This window comes from Vigna unguiculata, chromosome 11 (assembly GCF_037176805.1).
Source record: "Vigna unguiculata cultivar grain cowpea cultivar isolate G323 ecotype 2 chromosome 11, ASM3717680v1, whole genome shotgun sequence".
Classification (NCBI taxonomy): domain Eukaryota; kingdom Viridiplantae; phylum Streptophyta; class Magnoliopsida; order Fabales; family Fabaceae; genus Vigna; species Vigna unguiculata.
Genome location: NC_140802.1, coordinates 27,119,030 through 27,146,637, shown reverse-complemented (window position 1 = coordinate 27,146,637; position 27,608 = coordinate 27,119,030). Strand labels below are relative to the sequence as shown.

The 27,608-nt window shown below is 37.2% G+C and overlaps 2 protein-coding genes and 1 pseudogene across 2 annotated transcripts; 1 reads left to right on the top strand and 2 right to left on the bottom strand.

Moving 5' to 3' along the window:
* Positions 1 to 8,274: 8,274 nt before the first annotated feature.
* On the bottom strand, positions 8,275 to 11,254 carry LOC146881670 (uncharacterized). The gene is made up of 10 exons (XM_085669297.1): positions 11,078 to 11,254; positions 10,726 to 10,819; positions 10,412 to 10,545; positions 10,202 to 10,297; positions 10,028 to 10,061; positions 9,683 to 9,823; positions 9,326 to 9,426; positions 8,716 to 9,121; positions 8,382 to 8,483; positions 8,275 to 8,282 (listed from the first exon to the last, which is right to left on the bottom strand). The coding sequence occupies exons 1-10, from the start codon at positions 11,252 to 11,254 to the stop codon at positions 8,275 to 8,277; spliced, it is 1,293 nt and encodes a 430-aa protein (XP_085525423.1).
* A 126-nt stretch (positions 11,255 to 11,380) lies between these two features.
* Positions 11,381 to 12,808, bottom strand: LOC146881669 (uncharacterized). The gene is made up of 3 exons (XM_085669295.1): positions 12,513 to 12,808; positions 11,837 to 12,425; positions 11,381 to 11,572 (listed from the first exon to the last, which is right to left on the bottom strand). The coding sequence occupies exons 1-3, from the start codon at positions 12,806 to 12,808 to the stop codon at positions 11,381 to 11,383; spliced, it is 1,077 nt and encodes a 358-aa protein (XP_085525421.1).
* A 5,183-nt stretch (positions 12,809 to 17,991) lies between these two features.
* Positions 17,992 to 23,528, top strand: LOC114189027 (uncharacterized; annotated as a pseudogene).
* Positions 23,529 to 27,608: the final 4,080 nt, after the last annotated feature.

Here is a 27,608-nt window from a genome sequence, read left to right as displayed (position 1 = left end):
GTAAAAAGCTTAGATTCAAATTCTTTTAAAATCACTGTTGATAGAAAAGTTAAATTGCATGCATGTTTATATTTTGTTTGTATTTTTAATTTTAAAAATATTAAAAAAAATTCAAAAATATGTGTTTTTGTTTTTATTATTCATAAAAATAAAAATGTAAAAATTAAAAAAATTGTATAAGCTGATTTGTACTTTGTAAAATTAAAGAAAATAAATTTTGACATATGGCCAGATTGAGCCAGAAGTCACAAGATTTTCCATTTCCTCCCCAAAATAAGTCCATCAAGGACAAATTTTTGAAATAAGTGTAGGGGAGACAAACTGTTGGTAAGATTTTATTTTATTTTATTTTTTCCTGTTTTTCAATTTTTGGTTTTGTTTTCATAAAAAACAATTTGTGATTTCTTTTTGAGAAAATTGTGAAAGTATTAACTTTTTACTAAGTGAAACTTTTAAACAATATGTCTCAAAAGAAATCCACAAAAAATATTCCCTCCTTTCAATAAAACATATTGACATTGGATTTTGGGATTTCATTCAGTAATTAGGATGATCATAATTCTGGAAAAATAAAAGTCATGTTGATATGAGTGGATTGTTTCTATGATTTGCTAATTGAGTTGATTTGAGAATTTCTTGATTAAATCTTTTGTGAAAGAGTTTTGACCTTGTGAGTCTTGAGCCTTAATGCAAAGGATGGACCGCCATGTGCCATTCCTATTTTTTTCTTGAGTGACTTGCTCATGTTTGTTTATACTCAAATATTTAGCTTGATTCTTTTGTTTTGCAACTTAGGTGAATATGCATAATTTGATATGACTGAGGCATTTCTTGTTTTTAGCTACTTGGCCAAATAAGCCCAGCTTGATATTAATCCATTGGTAGCCCTTTTGAGTTTTTAAACCTCTTTTTCTTGTTTTAAGCCTATTGCATAACCTTGAAAAGAAAAAAACCATATTCTACCTTAGGAAGAAAGAAAGAGCTAATGGATTGTGTTCAGAAATGGTTGAGGAATAAAGTGTGTGGGTAAGTACCTCACCCACAAATTAATAAAAATGGAAAAAGAAAAAAATTATTGATGAAAAAGTGTGGAAATGAAAAAAATAATTGCTTTCTAAAAAAAAGAGCAACAAAGCAATAAACGAAAAAGAGTTGTTTTTGAAATTATGCTCCATTATTCTTCCTACATTACTATTTCAAAAACCCAAGAGTCCTAAAATTTTTCCTGCCTTTGCCTTAGCCCCGTTATAACTTGTGAAAAGTCCTCATGATCTTTGATTACATATTTTCTGAAAGTTTGTGAATATTAGAGTCTTGTTAAGTATTAGGAGTGTTTACTTGCATGGGTATTTTGAGTGAAAACACAAGCCAAAACACTTGAGAGAATTTTGGTGAGAAAATACACATTTAACTAGTGCCCTCTCTACTGCCAAACGACCCTCCTCCTTTCCCTTTCTATGATTCACTCTTCTCTTTCAAATTCCTAGCCCAAAATTGCAATTGCAATAATTAAAACGAAATTAGATTGTTAATGGCCATTCAAGTGCCTTCTACAAAACAACAAATAGAAGTTGATTAATTTTTGTATTAGCATAAAGATATATCTAAAGAAAAGGACAAAGAAATAATGCCTTTTATTTTTGTAAAAGGTTTTATAAGAAAAACTATTGGCCTTTATTCCAAAATCATCTTTTCCTTCACTTTGTTTTGGCCATTGCTCTACGTTGTACAACAATAAAACATAATCATGTCTTTTTTGTGAAGAAAAATAAAAGTGATTACCTCTAATGATTTTATTTTCCAACATCTTCTCTAGAGAGTGGTTGTTTAAATCTTCTTCTTTTCTAATTTTCTCTGTTTTAATTTTTATCTTCATTTTTATTTCATCCACTCTCACTTTTTGAGGTGTGAAAGGAACTAAAATTATTTTGCCTCTTTTATGAAAGAAAATTATTTTATTTATGTCGCCATCATGGATGGATCTATGATCATACGGCGATGGCCTACCAAGTATAATATGTCCAACGTCACATAAAAAACCATCTTCATCATAATTGCTAATAGAAATTTGTATATTGACTTGCTTTATGAGTATTATACCCCCATAATCTTTAATCTACTCAAGTTTGTAAGGTTTTGTACGGGGTTTAGTAGTCACAATTAGCTTTTCGACCAACCTCCAAATACAACAATTATATCTAGAACCACTGATCAAGGTTGTACCCAACATAATTAAAAAATTTAAATGTAGTACTTGGTAAAGGACCTAAAGTCGTCTTCCAAATGATATTATCTAATCCTACAAAGAACAAATAAGATAAGTTAGGCACAAGTGTCACCTTACCCATATAGTCCGCCATCTTCTCAGTAGGCCTCTTTCCGGTTGGCGTATGTCTGCTTGGACCCGGGAGGGGTTACCTGCAAAAGGGACTCTGAAGCTCAAGTCAGCGAAAGCTCTCAGAAAGTCAAATCAGGTGATTAGGGAAGTAATGAATGTGTACCTTTAATTTGTGGGGTCCATGCATATTTATAGATCATTAATTATGTCTGGCCACGTCATAGGTTGGGCACTTGCTTGGGCCGTAGGTGGGCCTGGGCCTTAGCCCAAGCCCTTAGTTCGATTATTGGGGACTGATGACTTTTATTGGAGCGTTCTGTTTCTTGCTAAGTCCTTTGTTGTTTTTATAGAGTTGTTGGCCTAAGTCGGTTACCCTTAAACGGCTTAGGCCGCTATTGTTGTTTTCGGCTTGTTTTATCAATGTTGCTTCTTAGTGGTTTAGTCCAGGTACCTTAGCAAGTACATGGTGCTTGCTATTATTCGGCTTAGGCTGACTAGGTGCGTTACATTATCGTTCAAAGGCTCCAAATTCAAATACAACAAAAGGAGGGGGGTTTGGCAGATTCACAAGAAAATTAAAATCGTAATTGCATTTAAATAAAACAGTGTTAGAAAACAATATTTATTCCTTGATTCAATTCAGATTCTACCAATCACAAATACAAAATTAATTGTTCTATCCAATTTTCTCTCATGAAACCTGAAATTAATCAACTAATCAAAAATTAACACGAGTTCAATATGCCATTAAGCAAAGCATACTTTAAGCAATTAACACCCATAAATTAAGCAAGCTGTGAACAACCCATACCCATTAAGCTTGAATACAAGACGATTTAGGTGCATAAACACAAATTTAAGATTAAGCATACATCGATTTCGTGTTTTACCATGAAAATGTAGCCTAAAGAAGGGCAAACCAGAATAGAATGTGAAAACAAAAAAGAACCTCATGCTTTCATTTCAATTTCTTTAAGGAATTAATACAAAGGGTTTAGCTAGACATGACATTCAAAATACGACTCAAACAAAAATGAAATTTCATTATAAGAGTAAGGAAAGAGGGAACAAACACAATTCAGATTGAATGGGACGAAAACCCTAAGTTGGGTGGTGCTCTAACGGTCACAAAATCACAAAAATGAAAAATCCCAAAGTAGGTGCTCTCTTAAAACATGAAATCAGAAGGGGGGAGAAGAAGAGCTCTCAAACTCTCCTAAAACCCTAATAAAATGTAGTCCTTTTAAATCTGCCACTCATTTACAAAAAATGCCATTAAAGACTTCAGAATTACAAAAATGTCACTCTAAGCCCAAAATGCTAGCCCAATAACGTGGATAGGCTAATTGACATAGCGCAGACATGACAATGATGTGGGAATGACGTAGCAACTCTCTTGTTACCTTATGATTAGCATCCAAGCTCCAAAAATTCTTCACAAAATACCTAATAAAATAAACCAAAATTATACCATTTAATGCCAAATTAATCAAAATTCAAAATAATGGCCCAATAAAGCCCGATGGATGAAAATGCACTAAAAATAGACAATTAAGCATCAAATATACATCAAGATGAACACAAAATAGGAAATGGAATAAAGGAAAAATAATAACTCATCATTTAGTCACACTAAACTCTTTCTTAAGGCTTCTAAAATTAGACTACTATAAGACCAACTTGACTTCTAAGTCTTTGTACCTAACTGACTAACTAATAACCTATTTATGAATCTATCAAATCTACTTAAGTAGACTATATTGATAATACTTGTAAGGATTGCACTAAAAATGCATTGAAAACACCTAATTAAGCTACTTTTATAAAATTAGCCTAAAAACCTAAATAAACTAATTCTAAGCTAATAACTTTTAATTAACATCTTAAACCTACCCAACACAAATAACTTTTAATTAACATTTTAAACCTGCACAACACAATGCAATTAGCTAAGAAAAAATCTAGATATTTGATGGAGCTCCAATGTGTGGTGGTTGGTAGGAACTCCATAGGCAGCCGAAAATGGCATGGAGACAAGTGTTTAAGGCTCTTGTAGCAATGGAATTTGGAGTGATGAAAGGAGAACTAGACTAGAAACTAGACTAGTGGAAGGTCGCTAGAGGAAATGTTGTAAACCTCTAGCTTAGGTGCTCTCAAAATAATGGAAGAGTGGAGTGATCTCAACACAAACATTCTATTAGAAATTTCAAGAGTGATTACAATAGCTTAAAATTTAGGCTTTTATATGAAAGCAAATACACATAAGCACTTTTACCCCTTGTGTGAGAAAGGCATTCAATCTTGGTCGTGGAAGATGGGTTGGAGAACGAGCAAGGCTCATGGCCATTGGATGATGCCTTGGAAAAGGAGGAAGCATTCTTAGCCCTTGGATGCATTGGATCCATGAGGTGTAGGAAGGAATGTTGACTTCCACTTAGTCCACCTTAGACCTTTGGTAGCTCATGGCCAAATCTCCTATTGGGCTTAGTCAAGCCCAATTTTATCAATTCAACTACACATTGTTTGACTTATTATTTTATAAAGCAAGGCCTAAACAATGGGTCAATTTTATTGCTATTCTATTGCTCTTTGATACACCTCTTCAAATCTTCACATCTCCTTTGGCCCATGTGAAGAGTGTGAGAAGACCATGTGGGTTTGGGCCATCTTGAATGAAGCCCAATTGGATCTTTTTGAGCATGCCCCTTGTTATTGGGCCTCTTGATGGGTTTGGGCTTGAAGGTGCATGTGGGCCATGGATTGGGCCTTGAGCATGATTTGGGCCTAGGCGTTGGCACAAGCTATAAGCCTTGTTGTGATCACATCAATATAAGGGACTTATCAAGGATGTTCTTTTTAAAATGTTGTGGAGCACTAAGGTAATCCTCAAGTCAATTTTATTACATTAGAGGATATTCGTGGACAAGCTTCCAACAAAGGTCAAATTACTTGCAAGAAGGATTCATTTAAAAAGAAATATTCAACTTGTGCTGAACCTATGCGGAGAGTATATAACACCTATTCTTTTCTTGTAGTGTAACTCAAAAGGTGTGGAACATGTGTTATAGACAATTGGGAGTGAGTTCTATGCATAAAAAATCAAGCTAGTGCTGACTTTCAACATCTTTACCTCTTTAATCTTAACACTAAGCAAAATATTATTTGGAGAGGTATGTGGTTAGCAATTGTTGGGGAGGTTTGAAAACATCAAAATGGGGTAATCCTTAACAAAAGGAAGGTAGACCTGGAATAAGTTTTTTGTTCAGCTTAAGTGACTGCATGGGTTTGAATGAAACACCAAAATCATAATGCTAAAATCTCTTATAGTGACTATTACTTGTTTCCTTCTTTGTGCTTAAAAAAATTGTGAACTAGTAACTTTTGTGTCTTATATGTCGCAGGTGTTCAGGTTTTGTTGTGGCTAATTAAGGAAGGGAGCACGGTTACATCTCTGAAGACCATAAAAAGAGTCTTTATCTCTTGTTTCAAAGGTATCAAGGGCATGGTGAAGGATCTAAATTCATTTGTCACCTCTATAGTTTGAGCATCAGAGCTACATTTTAATGTTTACATTGTTTTGTTTTTGTATATTGGGTAGGCAACGAACTATGAGTAGGTCTATATATATTGGTCACCATCTAGAACGTTTTAGTGATTTGTGTTTTCGATCCACATTGACATTATATGTTCTTGATAAAAAAGGTAGTGTCTCATGCGTTTCAAGATATTTGTCAGCTTAAGTTCCATACATGTTTATTCCTTCCACGACAACTAACCATTAATCATTATGCATATTAGACGAATAAAATCTTTCTTAATGGCTTAAAAGCTCCTAACAACATTAGAAGAAAAATATTAACAAACAATGAGAAAAATAAAATTGGTGTCAATGATAAAAATTGTTGTTGGCAACTTCAACTAAAAAAAAATAGCAACGACAAATGTGAATAAAATATAAATTTTACATCAACAAGAAAATACCTCAAACATTGATTAAGAAAACATTAGCCAATATTAAGTAATGAAATATAACATACTTTTGCAACATCAATCATCAAAATAATTCTAACAATTTAAATAAAAGAATTAACTTTTACAAACATCAATAAACAACACATTAAAAAAATACTCATCCCAAATATTTTTCAATCGTAATGAAGACAACACCCCAAGAAAACGAAATTGAAAAAAAAAATACACAAATAAATACACATGTAATGAAAATATGAAAATTCACAAAATCTTACCGTTTTATATGAAATTTGTAAATTTCTAATTTTAAATAATGAAATTTGTAACACCCCATTTAATTAAGTACTTAAAATTAAAGGAATGTTACGGGAAAGATAACATAAAAGCGCGGTTTGGGAGTTTTAAACTCAACCCCATACAACCAATGGCACACCACGATGCCCAAAAGAAACCAGAGGAAAAATCAACCAGAGTACATAATTCTAAGGACGAACAGTTACATGGGTCGAACCCTAAACAAACTCATACAAACATGTAAAGTAGTCAACACGGACTATGCAGCGGAATCTCCATCTCTTTGCTGACCTCTGGAACCTCGCCAATCTGCTCCCATCAATCAAATCGATGATCATCGCAACAGAAAAAGCCACACCACAGAACATACAACAAACAACAAAAAGGGTAAGCTAGAGCTAATAACATATTCGTCATACAGTCAATTATATTTTCACCATCCCATACTCATACAACAACCAAGCATGTAATGACTCTCCATTCAATACACTACGACTCGACTCGACTCATCCAGATACGTATAACTTAGTCGGATTCAGCGGATGCTTGCACTTGTGATGGATACCTTTGCTCAATCCCGAGCTATGTGTTACAAGTGTTATGATGAATCAAATTTCTCTCACCACAAGGTTAGCCCTTAATGAATTCTGAGCCTCCTGCTACTCTCACCACAGAAGTCAGTCTGCTCTAAGTGAGACTGACGGACTCCTTAGAGTGTCAAGATGCAACCTTAACTTGAATCCTTACCTAGTTATACAGATGGGGCACCACCATGGACAACCACTAACAGGGGCCATGGAATTACGTCCCGACCACTGAAGCGCGACCCCGGAGGTCTCACCTAGAGGCCCCAAGGAATTTACACGCTAACGCAGACCAACATTCATAAATCAGCAAAAGAGAGCATTATATCATATTTAAATTTCCATACCAACCCCTGAGATTAATTCCTCATACGCATCACATTCCGGATCTATACCTCGGATCATCATCACCCCATGAGTCTAGGGCTTCATCTCATATCAATACCATGTTCCTTTAGTTCCAAACCACTCATTCATCTCACATGCCAAGTTCATACCAAACCCGTCATACGCAATTCATGAATCATGCCAAGCATACATAACATTCCATTATATACATGTTTCTCATCATACCATTCATTTCCAAACCAGTACTAACCATCCAAGAACAACCAAGCATCCAAACAGCACATTGTCTCGCCCAGCCCCTCGCTTAGGGTTGAAGGGTCTCGCTCAGGCGAGACGTGCTCGCTCAGGCGAGAGCTCAAGAAAGGGGTAGGAGCACACGCGGGATCTCGCTTAGGTGAGACCCTTCTCGCCTGGGCGAGGTACTCACTCGCTCGAAAGTCGAGCTGGTCGCCTGGGAAACCCTTCACGCAAAAATGTTCCAGGCGAGTCTCTGTTCATCTCGCCTAGGCGAGACTGGCTCGCTTGGGCGAGAATAACAGTCGTACTCACCACACCAAAACAACATACCCAACACATTTTAAGCACACTTAGCCTCAAATCAGTCAAAGATCCTCAGTACAACAGTGAAACAGCAGTAAAAATGAAATACACGAGTGGGTTCTAGCTTCCCTACCTGGAACAAGCTAGTTTAAATTGTCCCGACACCGAATAGCGGAGTACCACAACTCTAGGAGGAGATCACAGAGCTGGAGAAACGAACAGGGAGTGTTTACTACTGAAGCTTTAACACCACACACGACAAATAGGACTAGAGAATTTTAGGAGCATGGATTGGAAACACTTACGTGGGTCAAGAACGGAGTCAAGCGGAAAGTGAACGGAAGGTGCGCTCTGGAACCCTAGCAGAGCTCTAATGCGGAAGGGGGAAGGTGACGGCTGCTGAGTTTCTGCAAGAGTGAGAGTGAGTGTGGAATTAGGGCAACATGAAGGCTTTTATCCTATGGGCCGGCCTTTAGGCCCATTACTGTAGGGCAACCCTTAAAAGGAAGCAGAAATAAAAAGGGGGCCTTACATTCTCCCCAACAAGAAAATTTTCGACCTCAAAAATAAAGACTCACTAGGTAAACAGATGTGGATGTGATTTTCTCATGTCCTCCTCTAACTCCCAAGTCGAGTCACCCATTCTCCAATCCCAGATGACTTTAACAAGACTAACGGTCTTTCCACAACGTTCTTCGACCTTGCTATCCTCAAGAGCGATGAGTGGTACTTCCACGGTGAGGTCTTCCCTGATCTGTATATCTTCGGCTTCTAACACATGAGCTGGGTCAAACACGTACTTCCTCAGCTGTGAGACGTGGAACACTGGGTGAAAGTTCGCCAACTGCGGGGGTAAAGCTACCTCATAGGCCACTGGTCCAATCCTTCTCGTGATCTGATAGGGGCCAAGGAATTTGGGCGAAAGCTTCCTTGAGCGGAGAGCCCTCCCCACGTCCGTGGTTCGGGTCACCCTCAAGAATACATGATCCCCCACTGCAAACTCTAAAGGCCTCCTCCTACGATCTGCATAGGCCTTCTGCCTACTCTAAGAAGCCAGCATCCTATCTCTCACCATCCTCACCTTCTCGGTGGTCTGCTCTAACAACTCGGGTCCAACCAACACCGCTTCTCCATCCTGATACCAACAGAGAGGAGTCCTACACCTCCTGCCCTAAAGAGCCTCGTATGGCGCCATGCCAATGCTCGCATGAAAACTGTTGTTATAGGTAAACTCAATCAAAGGCAATACCTCATCCCAAGCTCCCAAGTGGTCCAGTATGCATGCCCTCAACAAATCTTCTAATGACTGGATCGTCCTCTCCGATTGGCCATCGGTCTGAGGGTGATAAGCTGAACTCATGGTGAGCTTGCTACCCATAGCACTCTGTAACGTCTGCCAAAAACGGGATGTGAACCACGGGTCTCTGTCGGAAACTATGCTCGAGGGCACCCTATGAAGTCTTACTATCTCCTTAATGTACAACTGGGCCAGCTTGGCCATAGACATTCTCAAGTTCATCGCCAAAAAGTGGGCACTCTTGGTCAGTCGATCTACTATCACCCAGATAGTGTCATGTCCTCTAAAAGTTCGTGGCAAATGGGTCACAAAGTCCATCGAGATGCTGTCCTATTTCCACACTGGTATCTCCAATGACTGTAGAATCCCACCGGGTCTCTGATGTTTCACCTTCGTCTTCTGGCACGTTAAACATGCTGATACAAACTGAGCCACATCTTTCTTCATCCCCTGCCACCAGAAGGTTTCCTTGAGATCCTGGTACATCTTAGTCATGCCCGGGTGCAGACTAAGACGACTCTTATGTCCTTCCTCAAGAATCAACTTCCTCACCTTTGCATCATTAGGTACACAGATTCTGCCCTGAAACCTCAGTATACCATCATCACCCAAAGCAAAATCTCTGGCTTCCTCTGATCCAAGCTATTCTCTAACCTTGTTCAGACTGGCATCCAACAACTGCCTCTCCCTGATCGAGTCCAAGAAGTCACTAGATACAGTAAGGGTACTACACCTAATGGACTCAGACCCCAACTCCACCTGTATCCTCATGTCTCTGAACTTCTCTAGTAGCTCTACCTCTTTTATCATGAGATGTGTCGTATGTACCGTCTTCCTACTCAGAGCATCTGCCACCACATTTTCCTTCCCCGGGTGATATAGGAGCTCGAAGTCATAGTCCTTTAGGAATTCCATCCATCTCCTCTGTCTCATGTTCAGCTCCTTCTGATCAAACAAGTACTTTAAACTCTTGTGGTTGTTGAACACCCAAAACTGGGCACCATAAAGGCAATGCCTCCAGATCTTCAAGGCAAATACTATCGCTGCCAACTCAAGGTCATGAGTGGGGTAATTACGCTCATGCACCTTAAGCTGTCGTGAGGCATACACCACCGCCTTCTTCTCTTGCATCAAGACACAACCAAGTTCGAGATGAGACGCGTCGCAGTAGACTTCAAACGGTTTCCCCACATCCGGAATTACCAATATAGGAGCACTCGTCAATCTCCTCTTTAGCTCTTGAAAGCTCTCCTCACATTTGTCTGTCCAAGTGAAAGGTTGGTCCTTCCAGGTAAGCAAAGTCAGAGGTGCCACTATCTTGGAGAATCCCTCTATGAATCTCCTATAATAGCCCGCCAAGCCCACAAAACTCCTGATCTCTGTGGTTGACTTAGGACTTTCCCACTTTATCACTGCCTCAACCTTTGCCGGGTCCACTGCAATCCCCTGAGCAAATATCACATGCCCCAAAAACTAAACCTCATCCATCCAGAACTCACACTTGGACAACTTGGCATACAACTGCTTCTCTCTCAAAACACCAAGCACCAACCTCAGGTGTTCTGCATGTTCCTCCTGAGTCCGGGAGTAGATAAGGATGTCGTCTATGAAAACTACGACAAACTTATCTAGGAAGGGCCGGAAGATCTTGTTCATGTAGTCCATGAACACTACCGGAGCGTTGGTCACACCAAACGGCATAACCACATACTCATAGTGGCCATATCTGGATCTGAAGGCCGTCTTCTGCACATCCTCAGCCTTCACTAAAATCTGGTGGTAACCCGATCTCAGATCTATCTTCGAGAATACCGATGACCCATGTAGCTGATCCATTAAGTCGTCGATTCTCGGGAGCGGATACTTGTTCTTGATCGTCATCTTGTTCAGTTGCCTATAGTCCACACACAGGCACGAACTCCCATCCTTCTTCTTCACCAACAACATTGGTGCTCCCCAAGGCGAAGTGCTGGGTCGGATGAACTGTTTCTCCATCAGCTCTTCTATCTATTTCTTGAGCTCTACCAATTCTGCCGGAGCCATGCGATACGGGGCCATCGACACCGAGCCTGTCCCTGGTACTAGATCTATAGAGAATTCCACCTCTCTACTGGGAGGCAACCCAGGTACCTCATTTGGAAATACGTCTTCAAACTCGTGCACTACCGGTATAACTGATGTCCTCTCTCCTTCTCCTACCTCCATACGGGCAAAGATTATAAAGTACTACGCGCCACTCTGAATCTCCCTCACCACTCCCTAAGGGGACACCAACTCAAGCTCCTCTGAGTCGGGAAACAACAACTTCTTCTCCCGATAATCTATCAGGATGCGATTGGCAGAGAGCCAATTCATCCCTAAGATCACCTCCAACTCTTGTAGAGGCAATTAGATTAAGTTCACCCTGTACCTGCGTCCCTCTACCTCCACTGGGCACCTAGCACATAAGGACGATGTCCTGACCAAACCCGCCGCCGGAGTAGACACCACAAGCTCACACTGCAGCTCGCGCACCGGCAGACCCAATCGTTCCACACATGCATTTGATACAAAAGAGTGTGTCACTCCAGAATCATATAACACACAACACCTCATCCCAGAAATCACACAATAACCCATAACAAGGTTACCTAAACCTGCAGCCTCTGCCCTAGTCATGGCATAGACTCTGCCCATCGCCTGAGGCCTGTTGCCTCTGTCCCTCCACTGATGCTGATGGGGAGTCTGAACAGGAGGGCGTGTCGCTGCCCTGGCAAGGTTGGGACAATCCTTCCCAAAGTGGCCTTCCTTGCCACAATTGTTGCACCTACGATAACCCTCCATATGTGGACAAGCGTGCCTCGGGTGGGGTCCTCCACATGTGTAACACCGAACTCGGCCCTGCTGAGGAGAAAAGCTTCTAGACCCCTGAGGCTGATGGTAGGGCCTATCATACGGTCTCCTCCGCTCCTCATGCCTGGGCTTGGACCCAAACAGTCCACCAATCCTTTGAGGCGGCTGTGGCTGTTGTGGGCGTTGACCTTCCACCTCGCGCTTCATCTTCTCCATTACTCTGGCCTTCTCTACCAGAGCAAAAAAATCCTTGATGGACAAGGGTGCCACCATCAAGCAAATATCTCCCCTGAGGCCGTTCTCAAACTTACGGCATCTCCACTCCTCGTCAAGTGGCAGTGTATAGAAGCGGCTGAGGTGCTTGAACCTCTCGGTGTACTCAGTCACAGTCTTCCCTCCCTGGGTCAACTGGAGGAACTCCACCTCCTTGGCGTACTGGATGCTGTCTGGGAAGTACTCGGAGAGGAATCTTTCCCTTAAAGCCTTCCATGTCACTGGCTCATCCCTCTCCTCCAGGATGGATCTAGTGCTGCTCCACCAATGCTCCGCCTTTCCCGTGAGCATATAAACCGAGAACGCCAACTTGTTCTCCGCAGGGCACATCTTGGCGTCGTAGATGCGCTCTAGGTCCTTCAGCCATTGGTCTGCGGCGTCAGGACTAGTCTTCCCGTCAAACTTCGCCGGGTGGTGCTTCAGAAAGTCCTCTAGGCTCCACTACCTGACTGCAGGTCGTGGTTCCAAACCAAACACAAGGGCAACCACCCTGTTCTCCTCCAGCTGGCGGAGGGCCTCCATATGCTGCCGATGAGCATCCTCAGCAGCTACCCTCGCAGCCTCCATCTGCTGCATCACCACCTGCTGCTGCTCAAGCGACGCCGCCTGTCGCTGCATGGATGCCTCATGTTGCTGCATCATCGAAGCACTCTACTGCGCCATAGCTGCTACCATCGCTTATATCGCTCTGGCGATGTTAGGTACGTCTCCCTGGGATGATTGTGAAGTCCTACAAGGAGGTGCCATAGTTCAATGGCACACAGAAAATCACTTGGTTAGGCTTGACAAAGGCAAGAATTTTAACTAAAAACTCAAAGACACACAGAGAAAACTAAGCGGACAACCCAAGTCCACAGAGCTAAGGAATGACCGCTATGATACCATAAATGTAACACCCCATTTAATTAAGTACTTAAAATAAAAGGAATGTTACGGGAAAAATAACATAAAAGCGCGGTTTGGGAGTTTTAAACTCAACCCCATACAACCCATGGCACACCATGATGCCCAAAAGAAACGAGAGGAAAAATCAACCAGAGTACATAATTCTAATGACGAACAATTACATGGGTCGAACCCTAAACAAACTCATACAAACATGTAAAGTAGTCAACGCAGACTATGCAGCGGAATCTCCATCTCTTTGCTGACCTCTGGAACCTCGCCAATCTGCTCCCATCAATCAAATCGATGATCATCGCAACAGAAAAAGCCACACCACAGAACATACAACAAACAACAAAAAGGGTAAGCTAGAGCCAATAACATATTCGTCATACAGTCAATTATATTTTCACCATCCCATACTCATACAACAACCAAGCATGTAATGACTCTCTATTCAATACACTACGACTCGACTCGACTCATCCGGATACGTATAACTTAGTCGGATTCAACGGATGCTTGCACTTGTGGTGGATACCTCTGCTCAATCCCGAGCTATGTGTTACAAGTGTTACGATGAATCAAATTTCCCTCACCACAAGGTTAGCCCTTAATGAATTCTGAGCCTCCTGCTACTCTCACCACAGAAGTCAGTCTGCTCTAAGTGAGACTGACAGACTCCTTAGAGTGTCAAGATGCAACCTTAACTTGAATCCTTACCTAGTTATACAGATGGGGCACCACCATGGAAACCCATTAACAGGGGCCATGGAATTACGTCCCGACCACTGAAGCGCGACCCCGGAGGTCTCACCTAGAGGCCCCAAGGAATTTACACGCTGACGCAGACCAACATTCATAAATTAGCAAAAGAGAGCATTATATCATATTTAAATTTCCATACCAACCCCTGAGATTAATTCCTCATACGCATCACATTCCGGATCTATACCTCGGATCATCATCACCCCATGAGTCTAGGGCTTCATCTCATATCAATACCATGTTCCTTTAGTTCCAAACCACTCATTCATCTCACATGCCAAGTTCATACCAAACCCGTCATACGCAATTCATGAATCATGCCAAGCATACATAACATTCCATTATATACATGTTTCTCATCATACCATTCATTTCCAAACCAGTACTAACCATCCAAGAACAACCAAGCATCCAAACAGCACATTGTCTCGCCTAGCCCCTCGCTTAGGGCTGAAGGGTCTCGCTCAGGCGAGACGTGCTCGCTCAGGCAAGTCCCTCTTCGCCTAAGCGAGAGCTCAAGAAAGGGGTAGGAGCACACGTAGGATCTCGCTTAGGCGAGACCCCTCTCGCGTGGGTGAGGTACTCACTCACTCAAAAGTCGAGCTGGTCTCCTGGGCAACCCTTCGCGCAAAAATGTTCCAGGCGAGTCTCTGTTCAACTCGCCTAGGCGAGACTGGCTCGCTTGGGCGAGAGTAACAGTCGTACTCACCACACCAAAACAACATACCCAACACATTTTAAGCACACTTAGCCTCAAATCAGTCAAAGATCCTCAGTACAACAGTGAAACAGCAGTAAAAATGAAATACACGAGTGGGTTCTAGCTTCCCTACCTGGAACGAGCTAGTTTAAAGTGTCCCGATACCACAGCTCTAGGAGGAGATCACAAAACTGGAGAAACGAACAGGGAGTGTTTACTACTGAAGCTCTAACACCACACACGACAAATAGGACCAGAGAATTTTAGGAGCATGGATTGGAAACACTTATGTGGGTCAAGAACGGAGTCAAGCAGAAAGTGACCAGATGGTGCGCTCTGGAACCCTAGCAGAGCTCTAGTGCGGAAGGGGGAAGGTGACGGCTGCTGAGTTTCTGCAAGAGTGAGAGTGAGTGTGAAATTAGGGCAACATGAAGGCTTTTATCCTATGGGCCGGCCTTTAGGCCCATTACTGTATGGCAGCCCTTAAAAGGAAGCAGAAATAAAAAGGGGCCTTACAAAATTACTCTCATAAAATTATTAAATTTCAAATACTTTTAATTTATCCAAAAAAATCTTTTTTATTCATAAAGCACTTCAAATTATATTCAAAAATAAGTTCTCCTTTATATCCACACATTACAATCCATTTTTATCTTATGAAAAAGGTTTTATTTATTAGACAGTCGGCATGATTTTATGGGTTATGATTTTTTTTATTAGAAGCGTTCTCTCTAATTTTCTTTTTGTATAATTTGTTTTCATGAGTTGACCCTTTTTTATAATTAAAATCTTATATTTTTTTCTTTTAATAATCTTTTGGCGTGATTTTCTTCATGGCAATAACATAAAAATTATATTTGTCCCAAACGTGTGGCCAAGAATAGGAACTGTGAGTGAAAAGGTCGCCTACTATAATTAAATAAGCACGTTGTGGAATTGAATTAAGCATCAAAATGTTATGCAACACTGGTTAGGTGGACTAGACGTGAGGAAAGAGAGCGAAAAAGAAGAATAGACCCCGTACCGAACGGTGGTAAGAGAGAAGTCGTTATCATTTTGCAAAGTAGATCTGAGCATGGGTAGGGTTGGGCTAGATTTGGGTCTAACAAGTCCACCACAATTCGACTTTAATATCTGAAACTCATATTCGATTGTTTATATTTTTGGGTAAGACAGGTTCGGATCATTTCGGATCCGGTTAAAAGTGAATGGATAGCAAGTTATCCATAATGAAAAAAGAGACAAGGAAGATGATAACTTTATCAAGTTACAGGCTTAGCCTCCAGTTTTCCTACAGTTCCCGTTTCTCTTCACGACATCACCGCGCAAATCGCAATCACGCCGCCAGATACAAACACTACACTAATTTTTACTGAACTTACCAACATATAAAAAAGTGTTGTCTCAACACATAAAAAAGAACAATTTTATACCTATGGTTTAAAAAATATCAATAACTACATTTTATGTAGTTTAAAAATTAGAAAAGACAACATCTTTTACAAATATGGTTTAAAAATTATCAAAAATCACATTTTATATATTTATACCATACTTTTTAAAATGTGTTCTTTAAGATGTGTAACCAAAAGAATAAAAATGTGGTCTTATATTTATTCATAACATTACACATAAAAAAAAAAACTACTAAGTTTGTTTAACACTTGTTTTTGTTAAACAGTCCAATACTATATATATTAACAAATTATAAGATACACTTTATTATTATTATTATTATTATTATTATTAATCTTTTCTTTATAAATTTTATTTATTATATGTCTTTTAAAATGATAAATAACTTTTACCTGAAACAATATTTTTCTTTTTCATTTAAATATTATTATAATAAGTATTAAAACAATTAATTATGTTTTTAACTATTTATTATCTCTTACGTGTTTTTTTCATATTTTATATATTCATTTATTTGAAAAAAATTATTAATTAATTTATATAATTACTTATTTATTGTAAAACCCTTTTTTTATTTCTGCCTGATTTAAAAAGGGCTGTCCCAAATTAGTTGGACTTAGGACTGGCCCATAGGGTGTTCAAAGCCCATAAGGCAGTCTAACCCCTCTTATTCTGCCACACTTTGCAAAGACAATGCTCTTACCCTTTTTCCCTTCTAACAGAACCTCTATTAGGGTTTGGACATTTCCTTTTTCGAGCTCACGCAACTCCATTGTTTCTGCTCACGTAAGTAATTTCCCCCATGTCTTCTTTGTTTTCAGCTTTGTAGTCTTGAGTCTAACTAAGGTTCACCTTGGTAACCCATTTTCAATGGTTCCACTGTTTTCTAGCTCCCTAAATTGTTCTTAGAGCTGTTGTACTCACTACTATGGTGTCAAAATCCTCTGCTAAACCCTTTCTAGGTAAGGGAAGCTAGGGTTTCATGTTATTTTTATTTTATAAGAATAATGTTTTGCGAAATATGAGAAAAGATTGGGAAAAACGTTAGTTTTTTGTATATTTCTGAGTTAGGGGTTCAAATGTTCATGAAACTGTGATATTTGACGTTATTTCTCGTTGCTGGATGCGTCGCACAGTCGCTGGGCGAGTGCCTTTGGTCGCTGGGTGAGTGCCTTTGGTCGCTGGGCGACTATGTGTTTTTCTAATATCTGCAGTTTTAGTAAAATTGAATTTCCCGACTCATTAACCGTTGGATTGAGCTCAAATTTTGACATTTGGTTCATAACATGCTATTTTATGGTTTAACTGGTTGGATCGTCGATTAGATGTTTGTAGCTTGAGAAATGTGTCACGCATTACTGCAATGATTTTGGTTTTGTGATAATAAATTTTCTTAGGAATTTTGGTGTAAGAATTATGGTTGTGGGTTGTGCTTGATTGTATGGAATTGCAGGTACTTAAATGTTGGCACACATTTATTTGGGATGAATACTATTTTGTGATATATGTATGTCTTGATATGCATTTATAAAGTATGTGATGAATGAATTTGCATGAGTGATGTGATTCATGGATTGTGAATGATGAACTTGGATAAATCTTGGCATGCGATTTCAATGAAATGTTTGGTTTATGATGTACCTTATATAATGCATGAGACCTACGAAATGATGTGCATGATATAATCTGTGGTTACAATTTGGATTGATATGATTGTATGATCTCGGCATGTGAAACAAATGAGATGGTTGGTGTTAGAGTGGTATGGTATTGGCATGAGATGAAATTCCACAACTATGGTTTGAGAGTAATGAATGCGTATGGAACCACTAGGAAAGAAATGAAAGGGGTGAATTATAAAGAGCTGGTATGTGATGTATATGTATGTGTGTGATACATCTTTCTTGATTGGTCTGGTATGCTTGGTCTGTGTCAGTGCGTAATTCCTTGGAAATCTCTAAGTGGGATTTCAGGGTCGTGCTTTAGTGGTCGGGACGTAATTCCATGGTCCCTGTTAGTGGGTGTCCATGGTGGTGCCCCATCTATATAACTTGGTAAGGATTCAAGGTAAGGATTGCATCCTGACACTCTAAGGAGTCAGTTAGTCTCACTTAGAGCAGACTGACTCTTGTGGTGAGAGTAGCAGGAGGCCGGAAACCCATTAAGGGCTAACCTTGTGTGTGGGGGAATTTGATTCATTGTAACACTTGTAACACATAGCTCAGAGGTGAGTAGAGGTATCCACCACAAGTGCAAGCATCTACTGAATCCGACCGAGTTATATGTATCCGGATGAGTCGAGTTGAGTCTTAGTGTATTGATTTGAAAGGTCATAACATGCTTGGATGATGTATGTATATTAGATTGTGAAAGTATATCTGATTACATTGATGAAATCTTTTTGGCTCTATCTTACCTTTTCCTCGCTTGAATGTCTTGTATGTTATTCTTCTACTTTTGCGATGATCATCAATTTATTAATGGGAGCAGATGCAAGAGGTACTCATGGTCAACAGGGGAGAGATGATTTCGCTGCATAGTCTACTTGGGCTGAACTTCATTTTCTTGTTGGGCTTTTCTTTAGGTCTATGGCCCATGTACCAGTCTGACTTTTAGATTTCTCTATGTTCCTTTTAAACTTTATAACTTGTTTTCTTGTGACATCGTGTTGTGCCTTGAGTTGTAAGGAGTTAAGTTTAAAACTCTAGGACTGTGCTGTTATGTTACCTTTGTGCGACGTTTCTATTTCCGTTAATTATGTTTGTTGATTAAATGAGACGTTACATTTATCATATTTATGATACAATTTTTTATATGTTTAATTATTTTTAAATTTTTAATATTAAATAAATTACTTATGATACATTATAAGTAAAAATAAATTATATGTATGTATTTTGTTTATAAAATATTAATATTTAACTTAATTTAATTATACAATTAAAAATAATTTAATATTTAATTATTTTTATTAAAGAATCAATTTTTTTAAATCATTATTCATATTACTGTGTAATATATATATATATATATATATATAAAGAAAGAAATATGAAATAAAATTAATAAATTAAAATAATAAAACTTATATGAACGTTACAGTGACAAATATGTTCCCAAATTATCAAATCATGTTATGTGCTTTTTCGAAATTTGAACAAATTCTCAAATTTTCTTTTGTCATAGATCGTCTTCCTTCTTGAATCAACTATCGGAGGCTATCATTGAAGGCACCAAAGGCTGTCAGAGCTTGGAGACGAAGTACGTTGTGGCAACAAAGTTCGAAGTACGTTGTGGCGACGAAGTGCGAACTCTACGAGGGTTTTGATTTTAGCACGAAGACAATGAGGTTGGAGACGAAGTACGTTTTGTTTTCAACGCGTGGAAAAGGTTGCAGCGACATCAAGTTTTATTTCTTAGACGATTCCTTTTTTATTTGCTGCTTTTGTTGTTTTTGTTTGGTAGACGATTCCTTTTTTATCAAACTCCTTCACTCCTTTTTGTGCCATCGTTAGTCTCTAACTTTGCCAATGTTTCTTTCTTCACCTGTTAAAGGTTAGTGTTTCAGAAAAAAAGATTTTCGTTTTGATTAACTTTGTCTATCTTTGTTTTTTGTTTCTTTGTATATTGATTTGTTGTTACACATTTTAATTCTTTTATGCTTTGTTTGGTTTTTGTACTTGCTCTGATTTGAGTATCACATTGTAATAACTAGTGTACTTTAGCATAAACAAGAAAATCCACTTGACATAGGTATCACTCTGTGAAAATTAAAACACCACTAGCTCAAGCTTTGGACTCTAACGGTTCTAGTTCCTGCACATCCTCCTTTGAAAATCCATTAAATTATCTTCCATTCTCCTTTTTTACCTTTTTATGCCCATAACTAAACATACATATATCAATAAAAAATTAGTTTGCAATTCTTGTTTCTTGGATTTGACTTTTTAATGTGTCCATTTGGTAAACATATATATACTAATAATCATGTTTTTGGCCAATTCTTTATATCAATTGCAACTTGTATCCAAGATGTTGCATTATGTTTGGCTTGTCTCCATATTTCACAGTAAAGTTCCTTAAGTGAGGCGCGTAAGCCAAATAATTCTTCTTTAACTACTGGTGATGTTTTCATTCCTCCAATATTTGAATGCATACATAACATAGCTTAACCTATTTTTCTTGATTAAAGACTCTCTATTAAATTCTTCTTATATACTAAAAGCAGGGAAGGCCTTAAATTCTGGAAAGGCTGAGATACGAGTCCAATTCAAGGACGTTCTTGGTGATATTTCAAGTGTATGTCACAATAACTTTTCCAAAACTTTGTTTTAGTTTATGCTTTTCCAATTTAATTATTTTTTGTTGCAGTTTTAGTGAATGTTTATGGGCTAGAAATGTTTTAGCTTAATTTTGTTTTAAGTCATAAGTGAAGCATTGTTTAACTAATTACTTAATAACACTATAATTTTAATTCATGTAATACTCTTTTCAATTATTTATTGTTTAATGAAACTATAATTTCTTATGTATTACATTAAAGGTGATAAGGAGTTAATTTCCAAGGATTAGTAATGAGTATATGAAGGGTGCTGAATCATTTCTTGATTTTGCTTACACAAGAGAAAGACCTCAAGGACGTGAGATTTTATGCCCATGTGCTAAATGTAAAAATTGTATTTGGGCTAGATGACACGTGATCTACGAACATTTAACTATCAGTGGATTTCTAGAAGGGTATGATCTTTGGGTTCACCATGGAGAAAAAATACCTTCGCCTACTAGTAAAGATGAAGACATGGTAGATGATGAAGATTCACACGATGATATTAATGCCTTATTGTATGACACATTTAGAAATGTAGTAGAAGCAAAAGAAGACAAAGAAGGTCCTAACGATGAAGATAGAAAGTTCTACCAATTGATTAATGATGCAAATCAAGAACTCTACCCTGGATGTGAAAGCTTCTCTACTTTATATTTCATCATTCGGCTATATTTATTAAAGTGTCTTCATGGTTGGAGCAATTCTTCATTCATTGACCTCTTACAACTACTAAAAGAGGGCATGCCTAACTTGAATATTCCTGAATCTTTTAACAAAACAAAGAGTATGATTACTGATTTAGGTCTTAATTATAAAAAGATTCATGCATGTCCAAAAGATTGTATGTTATTTTGGAAAGAGACTGAGAATTTAGATGCTTGTAGTATCTATAAATCTTCACGATGGAAGGAATTTCCTAAAGTCAATTTTGAGGTTGAGGGCCCAAAATATCAGCATAGAGTTCCTGCCAAAGTATTGCGACACTTTCCAATGATTCCTAGACTTCAAAGACTGTTTATGTGTTTGAAGACTGCTGAGTCAATGAGGTGGCATGAAGAAGAACAAGCAAAGGATGGGAAAATGAGACATCTCGCTAATGGTGAAGCTTGGAAGAGCTTTGATGGCCTTCATGAAAATTTTTCTACTGACTCGCGAAATGTAAGACTTGGTCTAGCTAGTGATGGCTTTAATCCATTTAGAACCATGAGCATATCGCATAGCACGTGGCTTGTCATGATGGTCGTTTACAACCTTCCACCTTGGTTGTGCATGAAACCTGAATATACAATGTTATCATTGTTGATTCCCGGACCACAATCAATAGGAAGTGATATTGATGTGTACCTTCAACCGTTGATCCATAAGCTGAAAGAGTTATGGAAGTTGGGAGTACAAACCTATGATGCTTCAAAAAATGAGACATTTCAAATGCGTGCAACTCTTTTATGGACAATCAGTGATTACCCCGGATATGCTATGTTGTCTGGTTGGAGCACAAAAGGAAGATTAGCTTGTGCATATTGCAATTATGACACTAATTCATCCTAACTAACACATAGCCATAAGATGTGCTATATGGATCATCGTGTCTTTTTACCAATGAACCATCCTTGGAGATTTAATAAGAAGTCTTTTAACGGAAAAAAAAATAATTGAGGTCTACACCATACATGCTAGAAGGGACAAAAATTCAAGAGATATTAAAATATTTTGTCAATGAATTTGGAAAGAATGGAAAAAAGTCAAGTAATGGTCTATGGAAAAAGAGATCAATCTTTTTTGAGTTGCCTTACTGGGCAACAAATAAATTACGTCATAATTTAAATGTGATGCACATTGAGAAAAACATATGTGATAGTATTTTGGGGACCCTTTTGGTATTCAAGGGAAGACAAAGGATCATGTTAATGCACGTTATAATTTGCAGAATATGGGAATAATAAATGATCTCCATCTAAGAAAGATTGGTAAAGGTCAGGTGGAGTACTCACTAGTCTGTTTTATGATGAATGCTCATGAGAAATCTACCTTTTGTGGTCTTTTTAAGACTGCCAAATTACCAGATGGAAGTGCATCAAATATTTTGAAATGTGTGCATGTTAATAATAGAAATCTACCTTTTTCTATAGATTTGACATCAAAAGCTCAAGCTCATCGATACCTCTTATTCAATTGTGATGAAATTGACATTTACATTCGGTATGATAACAATTCTTTGTCTTTTTACATATCATCATATACACTTTTAGTTCTAACTAATAATATATTTATTGTCATTTTTGTAGAGAGTTTGATGAGAGTGTTAATATGCGAACTAAAAGAAAAAAGTGGGCAAAGGGAAAAACTCAAAGTCAAGAATTTAGTGAATGGTTTAAAACTCGAGCTTTGAAAGATGATGTATCATGTAAAATAAGAGAGTTCTCTAGAGGGACAAATAATGTGGCAAAGAGGTTTTTGGGTTACCTCATTAATGGATATAGATTTCATACTATGAAGCGAGATGCCAAACACAAAGGATGATAATCCAAAACTTGAATCCATAACGTATTATGGAGCAATCAAAGATATATTTGAGTTAGATTATTATAGTAGTTTCAAGTTTGATATGTTCAAATGTGATTGGTATGAAGCTAAAGAAGACAAATATGGATTTACTTGTGTATATTTCAACAAAAAAGTATATGAAAGTGATCCTTTTGTGCTATCTTATCAAGTCCAACAAAGCTTCTATATCCAAGACCCTTTACACATAAATAGTTTCATAAATAGACAAGGGTGACCAATCTGACAAATCAAATGGTGTTAAGCTAAATGCTACAAGAAATGATGGTGAGCTTAATTGGGCTAGGAGAGACATGCCTGTGACAGTAAGTCAGAAGCCTTCTAGTGCAGGGGAGGAAATTGCCACTGATAAAGATGATTTTGATGAAACTTTATTTGACTTCATGGACTAAAAAGAAAGGAATTACCTTTTGTAGTAAGATCTACTATTCTTTCTGTTAATTAAATAGAATGTTGAAATGTAGAGAAATTTGTATTTATTCTCAAATTTTTGTTCAAATAAATTTGGAGAAATTGTGATTGATTTTAACCTTAAGTTTTGTTCTAGCAGTTTTCAGTTTTGGAGACAAGTAGATTATTTTAGTTGTTTATTATACACAGGTCATTTTGTCTTTGGTTTGCTAGGTGGTGGAGTGATTTTTTAACACTATTTTCTGTTGTGTTAGTTTTTAATTTCAAAGGAATGGTGAAACGTGTATACTTTTGAAAGGTGTGATTTGGAACTGGTAGAACCTAGAGCATGGAACTCAAGGACTTGGCATCATGTTATCTCTTATAGAGGTAATGACTATAGTATACTGAATTACTGATGATTACTTCTATTCTATCTTTTCTTCCCACTCAGAATTTAAGGAAATTAGTAATTGAGTTTTTGGGTATTTTCATGAACAACCCTTAGATATGATTATTTGCCGTGAAGTTGTTGAAGTAAAAGTAGCAGAAAATTTGGTGATTTTTATATCTTACCCTATGTTTTACTTTCTAGCACCACTTTAGTATAAATTTCAGTTTTTATTACAATCATAATCTCTTTTTTATATATCCTTGGTCTTGTGGCAAATTTACAGTCCCTTTTCTGGCACTGCAGCCATCAACACCTACACCAAATTAGACAACATAAGACCTATTGTTCCAGCAACATAGTAGTAGTAAAGGTACAAACCATGTTCATAAATTGATTTAGTGGTTAAAGCAAAATTGAAATGATTTAGTGGTATCTTATTATTACTGAAAATGATAAATAACTAAACATGTAAATCGTAGTAGTAGTAGTAAAGGTTACTGATTCCTAGTACTATTTTGCCCTATTGTTAACTATATATATTTTTTATTTGATAATAATTATAATACTCTATTTAAATAATAAATTAAAATTCAGTAAATTTGAATTATTTTATCCAAACAAAACATGATCAAGAAATAAATATTCAAATTATGGGCTTATTTTACATATATGACCATGTTTTATGGAATCATAATTTAATCAAAGTTTTGGTTTGTTTTTTCAGATAATGGAAAAGGAAGTAACCTCACAAAATAAAATGAAATTGGCAGCAAAGGGTGAAAAGAATAGTGATTATTTGGATATACCTGAAGTTAAATCAAGTAAAGAATTGCATAGGAGACTCTAAGTCAAACGTGAAAAAGGAAGCACTGTTGTGGCAACTAAGGCACCTTTGATTGTCTCTAATGGACAATTTAATTTGTCCAATTTTGAAGTTAGATGCCAGAATTAGAACACTCTTAGTTCTAATGTAGAACCACCTATAGAACCTAGTCATAATATGGTGACAGTGAAGCTGTGAAAGGTAAAAGGAAAGAGCCATTTATGAGCAATAAGGAAATAATACAAAACATTAATGAGTTAAGAGCAAAGATAAGGTCCATTTCAAGATCTTTGATTGCAGTTCAAACTAAGAAGAATGCAAAAAACAAGGTAAACACACTAGGTGAAAAAAGTAAGTCAAATCCTGAATTGATTAAAGCTAGCTTACAAAGAAGTTGGGAATTCAAATGCTAAACAACAACCTCCTAAAAAGGGAAAATCAGGAGATGTGAGTTCTAAAAGGACTCAAAATTTCGTTGGGGAATGGATGAGTACAATTGACATGTTTCATCAAAAGAATGCAAAGAAGGTAATAACACAAGGAGATAAAAGTAAATCAAGGCTACAATTACTTGAAGCTACCTTACGTGAAGTTGGCAATTCAAATAAACAATCACCTAAGTTGGGAATATCAGGAGATGTAACTTCTAAGAGGATTCAAAATTTCATTCGAGAAGGGGTGAATATAGTTGACAAAACTAAAGAAAATCCAAAATTTGTTAAGAGGGTAGAAGTGGAATGTGATACATCAAAGGGAAATGAGAAAAAGAAAAGGTCATTAACAGAAGGTTCTCAATCCATTGTTGGGAATGAATTTGATGTTAAGAAACAACCAACCAGATTATGTGGATCAATGATGATTGGTGAATTTCTTTATCAAAAGGGAGAAAAAGTTGAACAAGTTGTTGAAGAAGAAAATGACCACCAAGATTATGAATTTCAAATGAAATAGAAGATGAAGGACATGAAGAAGAAAGTTTCAATGAAAGAGAAGAGAATGAGATAATTAATGAAGAAGAAAGTTTGAATGAATGAGAAGACAATGAAATAACCACAGAAGAAGGTAATATTGCATTCTTGCAAATTTTATTGCTTATTATTTATTTATGTATTAAATCTCTATACGTATACTTAGAGAATTTTAATGTTAAAATAGACACAAGCAAGAAAAGAACTCGAGGACCAACTCAATGCTTAAAAATACATGCGAGAAAGATTGAAGACCGGCCTAAAGTTATCTTTGATGAAGATGGAGAGCCTATTGGTCCTAATGACAAAGTTGTGTCTGACTTGAGCTATTTTCTTGGGACTATAGCTAGGAATTCAAACTTTTGTCCTTTGATTTATACAAACTTCAAAGCCTTGGTCAAAGATCACAAAGATCACATATGGAAATATGTCATGGTATTTAAATAAACTCATGTCTAATGATTTAATACATATGACATACTAATCCCTTCATGTTTTTCTTTTGTCTAATAATGCCCTAGGAAAAATTCAATATTTCTCACTATAGAGAGAAAGCAATATTTGGTTGCATAAATGATGCTTGGAGGCAGTACAAATGTTATATCAAGAGACACCATTTTGTAAGATATTATGAAAGAGTGACTGAAAAATCGTCCAGTGCACATTCCTGAAGACCATTTTAAGCAATTGATTGTTTATTGGAAAAATACTACGATCCAGGTATAAAACTATTGACTGATTTGGTTTATTGAATTTATTGACTGATACGGATAATGAATGGATAATGCCAACCAAGAGATTTGATCTAGGTTGTAATATGGAAGGCCACTTTTGTAAGCATAGTATTAATGATTTTAGTATATTGTTAACATTGATTTTAATATATTGATGCCACTGCAACTACCACTAATTTTAATATATTGATGCTACTGTAATTGTCACTAATTTTAATATATTGATGCTACTGCAACTCCCACTGATTTTAATATATTGATGCTACTACAATTGTCATTGATTTTAATATAATGATGTCACTCCAACTACAAGTGATTTTAATATATTGATGTCACTACAACTACCACTGATTTTGAAATCAAAATACATTAGTGAAAAAAATACAATTAGTAGGAGAAAGCAAAAGTATATGCACCGAATGGGACCAATAAACTTTGCAAGAGTTCGAGCTGAATTGGTATAATATTTCTTATTTCTCTCTCATCTTCTCTATATAATGTAAGATATATTGTCACCAATATTGATATTTGAGAAAATATTTAAATGATTACTTTTTGTATGATGGATGCATTGTCATTTATAATGAGACTTTGAGAATTTTGTTATATTACTTGTTAGAATGAGATTCTCATTAGTTAAAGGCTTTAATTTTCAATTTATATAGAGTGCTGGGAAAAAGGATGGAGAAAAAGTCAATAAAGTTGAAATGTTTATAAAAACTCGCCAAGGTCGTCCTTGTAGGAAAGGAAAAGTAGTAGACAAAGAAACATTGGATACTATTGTAAGTTTATTTTAATTTATGATATATGTTTGAGTGGTTCTTTTTTTTAATCATGAACTTTGATGTATATACATATACATATGTTTCAGTCTAAGCTTGAAGGATCTATGCAAAACTCATCAATTGAAAATGTGGAAAAAACTTTTGAATCATTGTTTGGAAAAGAAAAGCCCGGTCGGGTTCGTTGTTATGGAAGGACTATGACCCCGTCATTATTTAAAAGAAATCAAGAAATTATTGCAATTAAAAAAGGATGTGATATGAAAATAGATGGGATACAATGATGACACTCAAACTTAAGCAACAAAACCCTGATTTGAATGAGGACGATATAGAACATATGATGTCATTAGCTTTTGGGAAAGAAAATAGTGCCATTGC